Here is a 16,187-nt window from a genome sequence, read left to right as displayed (position 1 = left end):
AAAATATTTGGCTTTTTTATTTATGTGTGCATCATGCAGCGAAAGAGGGGAGAATGGGAGTTTTCCGGAGAAACGAAAAAGAGGTTCCGTTCCACATTTGCATTACATCAAGAAAGTTTGATTTGGCCTAACTATCTCTTATTGCACTTTTCAAATCTTGAGGTCTATTCGATGCATAAATTTCATTAAAAGTCTAGCCTCATTTAAATGATAATTTACCTCCTTAGAATGCCGTTTCCAGCCTTGTTCTTCTGCACACCCCTGGAGCTGATCAGAGTGTGGTGATCCCTTTGTTTTCAAAGGAAACTTCATGTTCACATTCTCTCTACAGGGGTTAGTAGAGGAAGACAAGAAAATAGTTCCATAGTGTTTCTGCCAGTTAACGGGGAACATTTTCCCTCCTCCATATATCATGATAGGTAATTGAATTAGTACTCCAGTAGGAAAGGGTTTGCTATTTCATACTCCTATAGTTTTTTCTTAACACCATGAAATTAAAGACATGCCAGCATGAAGCTGCATATTCCTGATCACTTTCAAATAAGCAATGTAGTATATTATTTCTTTTATGTGCTTTTATAGCACACGCTGTGCAAGATAATTGACTCCGTGACAGATGTCTGTATTTCCGGGGAAAATTTATTTGTGAAAGCACACACATATATTACTTTAACATGGCTCTATCCATTACGTGGTCCACAAGGTGCTTTTTGATGACTTGAAAATTGAAATTAATATTTTCTCTTGCCATTCTGTATATGCAGAAGCAAATTTGACTATTTGATATGGCCAATTTGAAGCTTATTCCATTAGGGAATGTAACCTTCTGTTCTCAATCAAGGCTGGGTGCCCTTAGATCTTGCTTGAAGCGCTACAGAATGTGGAAGGATATAGTTTTCTTTCTTTTCAGTGAAGCCCGTAGGCCTGCACATTCCCCATCCATTCAGGATAAGCTCTGTGCAGACTCACCTTCACAACGAGACGGCTATCAGAAAGGTGTAAACTAAAGGAGTGCAGGAAAGATTCTCCATGGGTCTCCCTTTACGCTGCCACTTTCGATCAAAATGCCACTCTTTTCCAAGGCCAACTCTGGTAGGCAACGGTATCTGATTTGGTTGAGGTGGACTGGCTTGGAAACTGGCCATATTAGGTGGATGAGGCTGCTGGGAAGGCAAATCGAGAACAGGAAAGATTTATAGAGAATGTTCACTCCATCCGCTCTGTAATCCTGCCTGAGACTAACTCTGCTTCCTTTAAATACACTCTCCCATTTTTTTTAGCTACAAGAACTTTTCAGGGGGAAAAACTGTACTTTTTTATCCCCACCGGGTGAGTGGACACTTTTTTTGCCATGAGATTGTACCATTTAGTTAAAATCAAAATTACTAACACCTACAGAGGGATTACCATTTTCAGAAAGGATGTTAAGTTTAACAAGGTTCCATTTCACAGGTCATTTTTCTTTTAATGAGCAGACAAGGAGAAACTTCTCATTGGGGCAGGTCTCTACTAGCTGCTTGACCTTCCAGTAGCTTAGTCTTTTGTGTCTTAGAAGAATTAAGGGAAGGAAAGGAGATTTTTATCATTAAACTTGACGCAGCCTCTCCAAAAGCCAAAGTGGGACACTGGGGACTGCTTCTGTAAGGACATTTCTGGAGCGTGGAGCCAACCTCAGCGAGGTGGAGCCCTGAGGTCAGGAGAAAGGAGTCTTTTCACCTACCAAGTGTGGGTGGGTGGTTGGCTCCCCTCCATAAAGACATGCTAAGCTCGTGTGTGCCGGGTGGCCTGACTGCACACAGACTAGGACACCCTAAGGCTGTAATGTCTGACTTCTGGCCTTGTGGGGGCTTCCTCATGCAGACTGGTTCTACGTCAGCGCTGCTGAAGCTGTGGCCCTGCCCACCAGAACCTCCAGAGTGTGAGAGAAGGTTGCCAGCAGATAATATTGAAAGTGTTGTCCCAGCCGTTCTCTCACATTTTAGGCCAAAAACGTGGCCACTCACTGAACAGAAAATTTTATCTTGACCTAAAAATACATCAAATTGGGCAGGCCGGGTGGCTCAGAGGTTTAGCGCCACCTTCGTCCCAGGGCATGATCCTGGAGTCCCCAGATGGAGTCCTGCATGGAGCCTGCTTCTCCCTCTGCCTATGTTTCTGCCTCCCCGCCCCCTCTGTGTCTCTCATGAACAAATAAAATCTTTAAAAAGACCCATCAAATTGAACTTAAAAATAACAACAACCACAGTCTTAGGACTTCTGTCCCTCCCCACTTTCTTCTTGTCTCATCCAGAGTGACTTATTAATTTAAGGGAGGGTTCCAAGGGCTGGCTTTAGTTAATAGGCCAGGCCAGGAGGGAGGGGTAAGGGAGCCAGACGGTGCCTCGAGGGAAACGACAGCCAGGCCAGCTGTAAACTGACTCAGCTCTACTTTGCTGCGACTCCTCAATGACCAGTCACTTTCCAGGATAGCTGAGAGCTTGGGGTCATCGGCCTTCCCTGGAATTTAGGTTGGGAAGTGGGACTGGGGAAGGCATGCGCTAGGTCCTGACCTTTCTCAGTGACTGTCCACCGCTTCCTGGGGGGAGTCTGGTGGCAGGTGGCCCAAACTTTCCGGTCTACCCACTGCAGGCAGTGCTGGGGTCCCCATGGAGAGCTGGGTTTTCCTCTCTGGGAGCTCCCCTCTGGCCAGAAGCCTTGGCCTCCAGTCCTTCCAGCATTTTCCGGGCACGTTCACTGGGTCTGCGCTTCCCTGCGCTGCCCTCTGTGCTCTGGCTTCTCCTTCACCTTCCTTATGGTTTGTCCTCGCAGCTCGCCCTTCGCTCCCCAGCTCGCCAGCCCCCCAACCCGAGGCCCCCGGGGCGCTCGGCTCTCCGGGGAAACCAGAACCGGGCCTGGGCATCCGCGCAGTGAGCAGGGACGGGAGAGGTCAGGGGGAGGGAGGCGCTGGCGCTGGGGAGAGAACCCCGGGGCCGCCGGGGAGCGACCTGCCGGGGGCGCACGGCGCCAGGCGCTGCCCTCGGGTGCGGCGCGCCCCGTTCGCGCGCGGGGTCAGCCACACGCAGCAGCCGCCCCGGGTCGAGAACCTTCCGGCTGGAACTTCCCAGACCCCCGGCACCCTGTCTTCTCCTGCTTTCGGGTGAGGCTCGCGGGGAGGTGGCCCCGGGGTTCCGCACCCGCATGTTCGGGGCGAGGACGTCGGAGGGCGCGCGCTGGGCGCTGCGGGGGTCGGAGGAAGCTTTGGGGGTGCGGGGGGATGCGCCGGCGGACGCGAGGAGCTCGGCGGGGAGCCGCGGCCCCCGGGCTGCGGGTGCGGGCAGGAAAGCCCCGCGAAGCCCTGGGCGAGGCCGCCTGGGTGCAGGGGCCAGGGCTGCCCCTTCGGCAGGTCAACCCCGGCCCGTCCGCACGGTGCGCGCGGTCGCAGCGGGGGCCCCGAGCGCGGGGGGTCCCCGGTCCCCCGGGAGGGTCCTCCCTGCTCGCGCCGGAGGACGCCAGTCGGACATTTTCCTCGGCCTCGCTCGCGGCAGCCGGGGTGGCCGCCGGGCAGGGCTGCGTGAGGGGCCCGGGACTCGGGCGGAGCCAGAGGACACTCCCCCGGCCCCGGCTGCCCAGCCAGTCCGCCCGCAGGGGCGCCCCGGAGCCGCGCGCGCCCGGGAGGTCGCCGTGCGGGGGGACCCGCTCCCTCCCCCGCGAGCCCGAGGGGGCGGGGCGGGGGCGGGGCGGGGGCGGGGCGCGGGCGGGGCGGGGCGGGGCGGGGCGCGGGCGGCCGGGAGCGCGGAGCCGCCCCGCGGGAGGGCCTGCGAGCCGCGCCCGGGAGCAGAGGGCGAGCGGCGGACCGGGCCGGGCCCGCGCGCCGGGAGGAAGGCGCCCCGCCGCCGCCGCCGCCGCCGCCGCTCCGCGTGCTCAGCCCGTCCCCGCCCCGGGAGCCCGCGCCCCCTAGCTCCGCCCGCCGCTCCGCCGCCCGCCGCTCCGCCGCCCGCCGCTCCGCCGCCCGCCGCTCCGCCGCCCGCAGGCTCCGGCTTCCGTCCCGGACTGCGCCCGCGGCCGCCAGGTGGGTGCCGGCGCCCTGGCCGCCGCGCGGGGCCGGGCGGGTGGGGCGGGAGCGCGAGGGGCTCGCGAAGTTGGGCGGCTGCTGGCCCGGCCGGGCGCGCGCTTCCCCCGCTTCCCCCGCTTCCCCCGCCCCCCCCGCTTCCCCCGCCCCCCCGCGCCCCCCGCGCCCCCCGCGCCCCGGCTGGTCGCGGCGCTCCCCGGCTCTTTCCCCGCCGCGTCCCTGCGTTCCCCCCGCGTCCCGGCTCGCCCCGGCGCTTCCCTCCTCTTCCCGGCTCGCGTCCCCCCGCGTCCCCCCGCGTCCCGGCGCCCGAGGCGGCTGTGGACCCCCCGGCTGGAGCCGGCAGCCGCGCGCCTCGGCCCGGGAGGGTGGCGGGTCCCACCCGGGTCCCAGCGCGCTCCCCCGCCCCCGCCCCCGCGGCCGCCTCGGAGGGGACCCTCGCCCCCCGGCTACGTCTGTGCCAAGTTGGGGAAGTCGCGGCCCCGCGGGCCCCCGAGGACTAGTCTCGGAGAGGAAAGGGGGAGCCCCGGGCCCGCCGCGCGGGGAGGGGCGCTGGAGCCGGGGAGCGGCCCGGTGCCCCGGAGGTCGGCGGGGAGATACCCTCCGCGCGCCCCTTCCCGCCCCGGCGCCCCCGGGGGTCCCCCGCCCGGCCCGCGGCTGGAGTTGCGCGGAGACGGAGACGGGGCCGGGGCCGGGGCCGGGGCCGGGGACGCGAGTCTGCCCCCCCCCCGCCCCCCCCGCTGCTGGCGCGTCCCCGGACCGGCCTCGGGCGCTCGCCGCTCGCCGCGCCTGCACCTGGCCCTTGGGAGGACCCCGAGGGCGGCTCCGGGGGTCCCGTGCGCGGCCCGAGCTCGGGTGTGGGGCTGAGCTGGCGTCGGGCCCCGGGGCGATTCGGCGCGGAGTCGGAGTCGGTTGGCGTCGGGGCTCCCGGGTGCGCACCCGGCCGCTGGCGTCCCGGAGGTGAAGCCGTTTCCTCCCCGCGGGACCCAAAGGGCCAAGCGCCGCGCCTCGCGTCTCGGGTGGCCCTGGGGTTCGCCCGGCAGGAGCCCGGCCGCGCCCCGCCAGGCACAGTCGTGGGTGCTTCCCGTGGTCGCCAGCCTTCACAGCCTCTTCTCCTGAAATTTAAATGTTTTCTCCTGATTTTAAGGGTTCAGGAAGCAGACCCTCATGCTCGTAAGTAAGTTGAGACGTTGAGCTGGGACAAACGAGCTGTGCCCCATCGTTTGCAAATTTTCAGTTTAAAATCCTAGGGGAGAGGGAGGGGGTAAAAAAATAAAAAAATAAAATCACAGGCACCAGAAGCTGTGTTAGCACCGTTCTAATACCGTGTGAAGAAAGCGACTAAACGGGCTAAGAAAGTCAGTTTTAGACTTGCTTTTATTTTATTATTTTTTTAAAGATTTTATTTATTTATTCATGAGAGACAGAGGCAGAGGGAGAAGCAGGCTCCATGCAGGGAGCCTTATGCGGGACTCATCTCGGGTCTCCAGGGTGGGACCCTGGGCTCAAGGCAGGTGCTCAACCCCTGAGCCACCCAGCGATCCCATAGACTTGGTTGTAAATGGCTGAGTCCTGTCATTCCTGAATTCCTCATTTAATAGACATTTCATAAGTTCCTGTATTGTACAATATATTGTGCCAGGTGCTTTCAAAGACAAATGTAAACTATATTCCTTGTGGTAAAGAGGCTTCCAATCTAAATTAGAGAATAATGTTTTTATTTCATACTCATATGAACATTGCATAGAGTCTAATGATGACATACGACAGGTGGAATGATAGCAGGAATATGTTACGGGAGGCCCTTTAAGATCATTATTTGGAAAAAAAAAAAAAAAAGATCATTATTTGGTGAATCTGCCTAACAGATTGGAAGAAAAAGTTTGGCTAAACAAGTGTTTTCTGAAATGAAATCTTGAAAGGCTCCTTCAAATGGGAGTCGTTCTTGGTAGTTAAGTAAATTCTGCGTTTTTTGGGTGAAAATTCAGAAGAGCATCTGTACATGTGTGATTTGATCATCAAATGTTAAAAGCTATGGAAATTTTAAAAAAAAGAAGCTATACAAATTTCCCATTCTAATTCACTTTTCTTCAGTGAAGAAGTCCATTTATGGCATGTTTTTCTCGACTCTTTGAGAAAGGAAAATATATTGTAATGCCTAGAAAAAAGTACAGAGATTGAATGTAATATTTTTTAAAGACTTCTTTCTAACAAAGAACACAAGACGAGGAGGGGCAAAAGGAGAAACAAAGTCCGCAGGGAGCAGGGAGGCCTATGCAGACTGGATCCCAGGACCCTTGAGGTCACGACCTGAGCCAAGGCAGGTACTTAAGACGACTGAATCACTCGGGCACCCCTGAATGTAATATTTTTAAATAACTTGACGCTTGAACACTTGAAGCCTCATGGGCCTTGGATTGACTCTGGAAATTTGACTGCAACAGCTACAAGATTCTTAGTGAGAGGTGTTTTTTTTTTTTTTTTTTGTTTTGTTTTGTTTGTATTTTGTTTGTTTTTTAAGATTTAAAAGTTTTTGGCTTGGCACGAAGGACGGGCAAGATTTCCATCCGGAAAAGACTGACTAGGTGCATTTGGTGCAACATCAATGACATCTCTGACTCTTTTCCTGCTCCTAGGAGGAATGCATCCGTCTGCTGGCCATGGGTAGTTTCGTAATACCGGTCCTGAGCTCTGAGAGCTTTGAGTCAGCTCAGTCAGTGAGGCAAGCCAGGTTGAGGGAGATCCTGAGAGAGGTGAAGTTAACTTTAAAACACTTGGCTTTTTTTGCTCAGTACCTTTGTTTTTGTATATGTGAATTGAGATTAAAGATCTGTCACTGCCCTGGAAGCTGTGTGGTTTGGTAAGTAGCCATGAGTCTCAAGCCAGAAAGCTTCTTATGTAAGAACTTTCTTCAACCTTTTAACTCCTTTAACCAGTAAAAGCTAATTGTTAAAACTACACCAAATAGCTTCTTTTAAAAAGGCCCTCAGTTGAAAGTGTATTTAGTCAACAGTGTTTATTGAACTTCTCTCTTTTTTAAAGACTTTATTCATTTATTTGACAGAGAAGAGAGAGAGCACGCACAAGTAGGGGGGAGAGGGAGATGGAGAGGGAGAAGTAGGGGGAGAGGGAGATGGAGAGGGAGAGGCAGGTTTCCCAGGGAGCAGGGAGCCCGATGCGGGGCTTGATCCTGGGACCCTGGGATCATGACCTGAGCTGAAGGCACTTAACCAACTGAGGCACCCAGGCACCTCTGTTTATTGAACTTGTATGTGTTGGATCTTTTCCTAGGCACTGGCGTACAAAATAGTCACAGTCACTCTCTCGTGACCTTAAAGGCCTGGGGAGGCATCCAGACTGTTACACAGAAAATTAGAATCTTGTGTCATTCACGCCATAATAGAAGTGATGCAGAGAACCACAGAAGATGGGATGCTGGGGGCCTAGGCTGGTGGGGGCCCTACAGTGCATCACCCCATCTTAATGGGTTGGTGGTGGTCAGGGAAGACTTCCCATGACTGCAATAAGACCTGAAGAATGAGCGATAGTTGGCAACTGCAGAAGTTGGGGATTGAAGCATGTTCCAGACCAAGGGGAACAGAGCCTGATGCGCTAAAATGGAAGTCAGGCAGGTAATGTAAAAGAATAAACACATGAGAGCAGGAAGGAGAGGTATGGAACCTGGAGAGCCCAGGCTTTGTTTAAAGAAAACAGTGATACTCAGCTCCAGCCAAGTGGTATCAGGTTGGGATGCAGACCATGTATCGCCAGATGCCCTGTTTTTTTTTGTGTTTTTTTTTGTTTGTTTGTTTTTTTAAGAAAAGCTAACTGTCTAGTGTAAGAGATTGGGGTACTCTGAACTCAAGGTTCCCCTTCTGTAATGCAAATCATTAAGTCTATAGGTATCCCTTTACCCTGTGTGCATCATACTGTGGGAGCTGGGCTTCAAAGAGCTGGTACAACTAGGTTAATACTCCTGCTCCTGCTCGTTTTGTGAGAAGTGTAGCCCCTTGTCCATACTTAGAAGTCTCAGGTGTTCTCCCAGCATCCCTGGAACTGTGGCACGCTTATTTGTTAGCTTGCAAGTAGGGCAAGATCTGAGATACTTTACAATTCTTTAAAGCCACTAGGTGCGTTTACATTTACATTTTAGTTCATTAAAATAAAAAATGTTAATACCCCAGTCACACTAGCCCCGTTTTAAGTGTTGGATAGCCGTCTGTGGGTAGTGGCTACTGTTGTGGGGAGAGCAGACACAGAGCATTTCCATCCGTACAGAAAGTCCTGTCAGGTGGGGCTGGTTTCAAGCTTCAGAGTTTTTTTGTGTTCTTGGGTGGGTAGAGGCAAGAAGTTGTTGATCTGGACAGCATAGAAATGATACCTGCTAGATTCTGTCCTTTATACAAAGGGAATATTCCAGTTTTGGATCATCAATACAGTGTTTAGGCTTCTTGGGACAATAAAAGTAGAAAACGATCTGCAGTGTCGCTTTGGAGACCGGACAGACCAGGACCACGTGGCAGTAGAAATTTTGCGTCCATGGGGCATTGCTCAGTATCACATGGAGAATAGGATCTGTGCCCGAAGGAGCTGGCTTCAGCTTCATCTACCAGCCATGCTGGCCATGGAAGGGACAAGAGCTGCATGTTTGCATGGAGGTCCTGAGCACAGCCAGCCCATCGACACCCGGGCAGGACCTGCTGCAACCCAGCTGTGCCTCCTGGACTCCCGTGGAGGGTGGAGGATGGAGGGCAGCAGGAAGATTTCCCAACTGCTCTTGTTTGGGGGAAATTAAGAGGACAGCCTGGAGAAAAGAGGGAGCTGGCCTCCAAAAAGTGGGGGGGAGGGGTGGCTTAGTTACTTGACAGCATAACATTAAGTGACACGACAGGGGTTGGGGGGAAAATGCCAGGAAACAATAAAAACAGCAGGTGCCCTTGGTTCTCAGATGAGGGAAGTTCATCCTGTGGAGCTCCTGGACCACAAGGGCTGGGAAGTGAAAGCGCAACATTATTTATGTCATTCTTTCTGCCATTCCACAAGCCCAGCTAACAGCCGCTGCAGCCACAAAGGACAGGGTGTTGTTTTGTTTTTAACCCACACTGAGTGTGCGGGTGCCTTGACCATGTCGGTACAGGGTGAGCAAAACAAAGGATGGTGGGAGGAATCTTAAGTGAAAGTCAAGGGTGGCCTGGGTGGCCCAGCCTACAGCCCAGGGAAGTGTTCCTGGGGTCCCAGGATTGAGTCCCACGTCAGGCTCCCTGCATGGAGCCTGCTTCTCCCTCTGTCTGTGTCTCTGCCTCTCTCTCTCTCATGAATAAATAAATAAAATCTTAAAAACAAAAAAAGAGTGGAAGTCAAGGCCCTTGTGGAAGAACCGTATTACCACCTGCTCTTTCCCTGGATGAGATGCCCTACGAACAATTTCAGAGACTGGGAATTTCATCCACCCGTGTCAGAAGAAACTCACTTTAAAATGCTGCATGTTTCTAGGCTGTACGTAGATGAGGACTAATGCAGATGTTTAAAATTTTGAGTTTTAGCATGTTTTCAAAAGTGAACGTATCCTTCGCAAGCGCTTACGTACACAGCCTGGCCCGAGCCGTGGATAGTCCTACCTCTTGGAACCCTTTCCGAACACAACGTGCCTCGAGAGACGTGTTCATGCTGAAGTAGCCTGACGACGGGGTGATGGTTTGCATACAACTAGAGGGCTTCTGCACCGTTGAAAGGAAATTTGTGACGGCTGCACATATACCTCTTGCTTACACAGCTCAATTTGTTGGCTGACCCTCATTTTCCCGGGTGCTCCCCAAGTTCTGGTGAGCCTCGGGAGAGCCAGGTCAGGGGCTGTCAGGGGCCTTGCATATGTGGCCCACCTAGTGAGATTTTACTCATTTTGGGGTTTCGGTGTTCCTTTGCTAAATGTCCCTTTTTTTTTTTTTTTTTTTTTTTAAGATTTTAGTTATTTATTCATGAGAGACACACAAAGAGAGGCAGAGACACAGGCAGAGGGAGAAGCAGGCTCCATGCAGGGATCCTGATGTGGGACTCGATCCCGGGACCTTGGGATTACAACCTGAGCCAAAGGCAGACACACTCAACCACTGAGCCACCCAGCCGCACCCCCCCCCCTTTTTTTTAATTGTGAATTTTGACATCTTAATTCTGTAGGGATGAAGAAGGTTAGTTATCCTCCCTATAGTCTCCTTACCCCCTCCCATCAGTCTGTTACTGTCTGTTTTTTTAGCCTGCTTTCATTTTCCCCTTTCTGTTTTGTTTGCCACAGTTCTTATACACGCTGCAGGCTTGTGTTTCCTTGTGCCCCCATTCTCCTCATATAAGTGGCATGAAATTGGAAATAATCATCGTCTGTTGTATTTCTGAAGATCAGAATTCTCCCCTGTTTCATGCTGCCCTTTCTCAGGCAGGGTGTGGTGAATCATCTTTGGAAAACTGGCTCCAGTAAACCTGGTGGACACAGTTGAAACTGTGGTGGTGTCCTTCTCAGAAACAAACCCAGGAGACCTGCTGTTTATAGCATGAGTCATTGATGGGTTCAAATGAAAGGAGGTGATAGCAGCTTGCTTTTCTTTTTCTTTTTTTTTTTTTTTTTTTGATTTTTTAAAGATTTTATTTATTCATGAAAGAGAGGAAGAGAGAGAGGCAGAGACACAGGCAGAGGGAGAAGCAGGCTCCATGCAGGGAGCCCGACGTGAGACTTGATCCCAGGTCTCCAGGATCACGCCCTGGGCCAAAGGCAGGTGCTAATCCACTGAGCCACCTAGGGATCCCCCAGCTTGCTTTTCATGCACGCCAGTGTTACATCACCTTTTGAAAGAACCCTGGGATAAAGCAAAATAGACAAATGCCCTCTTCCTGAACCTCAGAGAACTTAGGGTGATACAGATCCTGGCTTCAGGTGATTAAAAGGACAACAGTGGAGGCTTGCAAATCAGGCCTCGTCCTGTAACCCCTAATTTCCTCTGCTGTTCCAGAATTTTTAGTGTGTATGGCTCCTGAAGTCATACATGAGTGACTTTAATCAGGAGCAAAAGTGGGTTCTTTCTGTTATATGGCATCCCCTCCCTGGCCCTTGCCTTGCTGAGCTATTGTTGTATACCTATCGGACCACAGTAAAATGTCTTTAAAACATTTTCCCGGGGGGGGGGGCACTGAGGACTCTTTGGGAGAATTTTTATAAATGAAAACACCAAGAAGAAGGCAAGCCTGAAGAGTTTCTTCGCAGAGGCAAATGTTTCCAGAAAGACCGATGAGTCAAGGAGTCCTTAATAGGATATGGAGGTGTAACCTTTCACCTAGTTACCATCATTCCCTAAGTCATAACTCTGTAGTTTTAGCCAATTGTTTGACTGGTTCTGGTCTAGTTCCTTAATGACACAGACTGTCTTCGTCCCATTCTTTTCCAGTCTGCAGGCAGTCCCCTTCCAGGGTTTGCATTGCCCTGAGCTTCCCTCGGTTTCCTTCTGTTCAAATAGCGGTTTATCACTCGTATCTTGCAGATTTTCACCCGTATCTTTGTCTTCAGCTCTTCTTCAAGTACGTGTGGGCAGTCTTGCTACGTGGATTTGATGCCAACTTCTAGCTCTTTGCTTCCTAACAAGGTGCCGCCTTTTTCACTCACTCAGCAAGTATTTCCTCAGTGCCAGCCGGGCCCAAGCACTAGTCTTGCCCCCAGAGATTTGCCAGTGCATGATCTGTGCTGTCTTGAAGAGTCCCCCAAATGAGGATGATCATTCATTTCCAAAAACCCACCAGGACTGCTGATTACAGAATTACACTTAGAGGTAAATGCTCCGAGTGGAGCCACCCAGTGTTATGGGCGTGGGTGACGGGAACCCCAGGAAGTGACACCTGCTTGGTATCTGAAGCAGGAGGTGGAGAGTCTGAGGGATGGTGAGGAGGCGAGCAGGCCGGACAGCAGAGGACGTTTGTGCAGAGGCCCCGCGACAGAAGGGAACAGTGAAACCAAGCGGTGGGGGAACATCAAGAGGCCGGTGGAGTGAGATGAGGCCGCGCGCCAAGGCTGAAGCCAGTCCATACCGTGTCTTACTGGCCTCAGTAAGAATTTGGTCTTTATCTTAAGAACCATGGAGAAGGCTTTATTTTTTTTTAAACTTTTTTTTATTTTTATTTTTATTTATTTATGATAGTCACACAGAGAGAGAGAGAGAGAGAGGCAGAAACATAGGCAGAGGGAGAAGCAGGCTCCATGCACTGGGAGCCCGACGTGGGATTCGATCCTGGGTCTCCAGGATCGCGCCCTGGGCCAAAGGCAGGCACTAAACCGCTGTAGGAGCTGGTGGCTCCATGAGATCCGTGTTTTGATAAAATCACCTGCCAGGGGGATTCTTTGGAGGAGGACACAGGGTGGCGATGGGGAGAAGTTGGGTGGCGGCTGCCTTAATCCAGGTAGAAATGGCAGTGTGTACCAGGCCTGTTGTGTCTACTGGGAGTGAAGCGGCAGGGAAGAGGGATTAAAGAGTGTTTTGGAGGATAACCTCAGCCTTGTTTGGGAATAAGATTCTTTTATTCACGGAACACATACTTCGTGGGCCCCTGCCTTATGCCAAGATTTGTGCAGGCTCTGAGAACACAGCCGTGTCCTGGTGAGACGTGCAATATCCCTGTACTTGCGGGGTTTATGTATTAATGGGAGTAATGGCTAATCAATAAGTAAAATAAATATAGTTTTCGGTAACAGTAAGCCTTAACGAAGAGAAATGAAGTCACGTAAGGGAATGGAGAACGACGGGGGATTGTCTTCTCATATAAGAGTGATTGAGGAAGACCTTTCTGAAGAGAGAGCATTCAAACCAAGACCCAAATGAAGTAGAGGAGCTAACTATGCAAAAATCCCCTAGCCAAAAAAAAAAAAAAAAAAAATCCCCTAGCCAGGCAGAGGGAATCACAAGTACTTGGTCCCGAGGCTGAAGCAAGGACAACCCCCCACCCCCAAAGAATACCAAGAAGGCCAGTTTGTCTAAGAGTGTGGGAGGGTGGGAAGAGAGGCAGCTGTCCAAGGTGTCTTGCTAGAAGCATCCAGATAGATTCATTATCATGTCTTCAGTCGTGACCACTTTTTCCAGGCCGTACACGGTAGCAGTCACAATCCCAGATTGCTTTGGCACTGAACTGTTAAGAATGCTACGGGGAGGGATCTCTGGGTGGCTCAGCGGTTTGGCGCCTGACTTTGGCCCAGGGCGCGATCCTGGAGTCCCAGGATCGAGTCCTGTGTCAGGCTCCTAGCATGGAGCCTGCTTTTCCCTCCTCCTTTGTCTCTGCCTCTCTCTCTCTATGTCTATCATAAATAATAAATAAATCTTAAAAAAAAAAAAAAAGAATGCTATGGGGACGGCTCCTTCAGCGCATCGCACCCTGGCTAAGAGCCTCACGGTGGTAACTGCTTGTCCATCATGTCGATGATAACCTTTTGGCCCAGTGGAAGGGCCCCTTTCTCATTTTAACCCCATTTTCCATTACGATCCTCCCTGGACTTCTCCAATTAGTCAGTTGAAGGGCTTTCACATAATTTATGGTGCTTGCCTTTTATTCACCTGGGCCTTTCTTTCCTTTTCTAAGTCTGTTTCCATTTCTCCCTTCAAGGCCAGGTTCACAAGTTAGCAGTTACCTTTCATACCAGTTTTTTTTTCAGATTTAGTCCATCTGTCCTGGGTCTCTGAGCCCCTCACCCAACTCAGTCTGTGTGATCCTGTTTTTTCCTTTCTTCCTTGAGTCATCGGAAGAGGCACTGCCTTAAAGCGCTCCTGTTGTTCCAAGTTAAAATACTGATGATCACATTTTTTCTTCCTAGAAAAGACTGGGCACCAATACTAGCTCTACCGTCTGCGTCTATGATTTGGCCAAAACACTCAACCCTGTGAGGTTCAGGTTCTTCGTCAGGGAGATGAAGATAAGAAGCCTCCCTATTTCATTCCTGGTGTGGTTGTGAGTAGTAAAATGAAGTAAGACGCAGGAAATGTGTTTTAAACAAATGTGTCATTATTTTAAATATTTTAGACGGGAGTAGTTCATTCTGTCTAAATTGTAGGTTTTTCACACCGGTTTCCACGGTGGGAACCTCCTGTGTTTACAGGAGTTCTGTGAGGCTTCTTGAGCTTCTGGCCACACTCCCTAAGCTTGGGACAACTCAGGCCATGGCCTGTGGAATAGTGTCCTGGGCCTGCTGTAACAAAACACCGTAAACTGAGTGGCTTAGAACCACAGAAATACATTGTCCCATGGTTCTGGAGGCCCTTAGATCAGTATATTGGCAGGGCTCGTTCCCTCTGGGCTGTGAGGGAGCGTCTCTTCCCTTCCTCTCTCTCAGCGTCTGGTGGTCCTTGGCTTTCCTCTGCTTGCAGGTGGAATTCTCCTTGGGTCTTCGCATCGCCGTTCCTCTGTGTCACTGTGTCCGTTTCCTCTTTTTATAAGGACACAGTCATTGGGTTACAGCCTCTGCTCATGTCCTGATCTTAGCTTGATCACTTGGAAAGATCCTATTTCCCAAATCAAAGGACATTCACAGGTATTAAAGGTTAAGACTTTAACATCTTTTTAGGGGATGCGGCTCCACCTATATCACTATGATTCAGCACACGTTAAGAAATGGCAATCACAAACATCAGGAATTAGGTGTGTATCACTAGAATGACTCATAGAGGACGTGGATTAGGTCTGTGAGAGCTAATCTTCTGTACGACAGAGGGCAAAATAAGTGAAATACCCGATTAAAGTCACAGGTGAAATTCTGGACCTACATATATGCTTACTTTAGAATTCTGCAAGTCCTATTAATTTCTAATTTGTATATATAAGAACAGAGAGGGCCAGACAAAAGAGGGAACAAAAGAACCCAGTCACCTTTCTTTCTCCTTTTCTTTTCTTTCCTTTTTTTTTCTTTTCTTTCTTTTCTTTTCTTTTCTTTTCTTTTCTTTTCTTTTCTTTTCTTTTCTTTTCTTTTTTCTTTTTCTTTTTCTTTTTCTTTTTTTCTTCTTTCCTTTCCTTTTCTTTTCTTTTCATTCATTCATTCATTCATTCATTCATTCATGAGAGAGAGACACAGAGGGAGGCAGAGACACAGGCAGAGGGAGAAGCAGGCTTCATGCGGGGAGCCTGATGCAGGGATTCGATCCCAGGACCCCGGGGGCACGACCTGAGCTAAAGGCACTGAGCCACCCAGGTGCCTGTCACTTTTCTTTTTAATAGTACATTCTTTTTCTTTCAACAGTACATTCAGATATTGTACTGATGTGAATGAGAAAAATATGTAATCCTTATACTTATTCATATAATCTTTATGTAGACTTTTTTTATGTGTGAAGAGTTTTATCACTTCAATTGGTATTTTTGTTTTTTTTTTTTTTGGCCCAGCACGCTTCCTTTGACTTTCTGAACGACCACCTGTGGTCCCCTGACACCGACTAACCACTCTCTGCTAAATGCCCAGAGAAGTCTGTGCTTTTTATCTTATGAGATGCCTCAGCCTCGGTTGATTAAAAACTCACTTATCTCTTAGCCTGAAAAAGTCTCATGTTATTTGTTTTCTCACCAGTGTCCTTTTTGTTTGCTTTTGTTCATTTATTTATTTTGATAGCATAGAGAGGAGTTTAATACGTTTCTACCTGTTGATGTTGGAGTATACCTAAGTGCTACTCTTGCAGAGTTTTATCAGATTTGGCATTAACGTGTTCCATTTTATGCGTTAATCTTCCAGTGGCCTCTGCTGGTGTTTGTTTTAGGGACACTGAGGGAAAGTCCCTGAAGCTGGTGTGGTGGTATTTTCCTGTGTCCCTGGCTAACCAGTTTAAAAGTCTAACCATCTTCTATTTCCTAACAGTCTAGCATGGAGGTCACATCCACGAAGACTATTGTAGGAAGCCAATCACGTTTAGTGAATAGAAATTGAATACTTGACCTTTACCTACCAAAGTGGCTGTTTTTCAGTCAACCAGAGGAGCTTTCTTAGTGCAACTCTTACATTCCAAATAATTATGTGGTAGAGAACGGTTTTAATTGTTGCACTTTAATTACTTTGGTTCACTATTATTGCTGCATTGAGATTTTCACCAAAGAAAAAAAAACGCCATCAGTTATTTCTGGTTATAGTCTTTTGTAAAAA

At 50.3% G+C, this 16,187-nt stretch overlaps 1 protein-coding gene across 16 annotated transcripts in view; it reads left to right on the top strand.

Moving 5' to 3' along the window:
- Window positions 1-2,549: 2,549 nt before the first annotated feature.
- PAM (peptidylglycine alpha-amidating monooxygenase) overlaps window positions 2,550-16,187 on the top strand; it is a 274,294-nt gene continuing 260,656 nt past the window's right edge. For 11 of the 16 annotated variants that reach the window (XM_072736682.1, XM_072736681.1, XM_072736680.1 and 8 more), the window contains exon 1: window positions 2,777-3,136. In XM_072736682.1, the coding sequence (XP_072592783.1) occupies window positions 2,792-3,136 (345 nt within the window). In that variant the 5' untranslated portion in view covers window positions 2,777-2,791. Of the gene's footprint in view, window positions 3,137-3,807; window positions 4,049-5,197; window positions 5,219-13,925; window positions 14,015-16,187 lie in introns of those variants that run through there. The other 5 variants (XM_072736676.1, XM_072736678.1, XM_072736674.1 and 2 more) reach the window with 4 other exon arrangements.

This window comes from Vulpes vulpes, chromosome 14, assembly GCF_048418805.1.
Source record: "Vulpes vulpes isolate BD-2025 chromosome 14, VulVul3, whole genome shotgun sequence".
In the NCBI taxonomy this organism is placed as follows: domain Eukaryota; kingdom Metazoa; phylum Chordata; class Mammalia; order Carnivora; family Canidae; genus Vulpes; species Vulpes vulpes.
The sequence above is the reverse complement of the archived record's forward strand: the minus strand, read 5'-3'. Positions and strand labels throughout refer to the sequence as shown.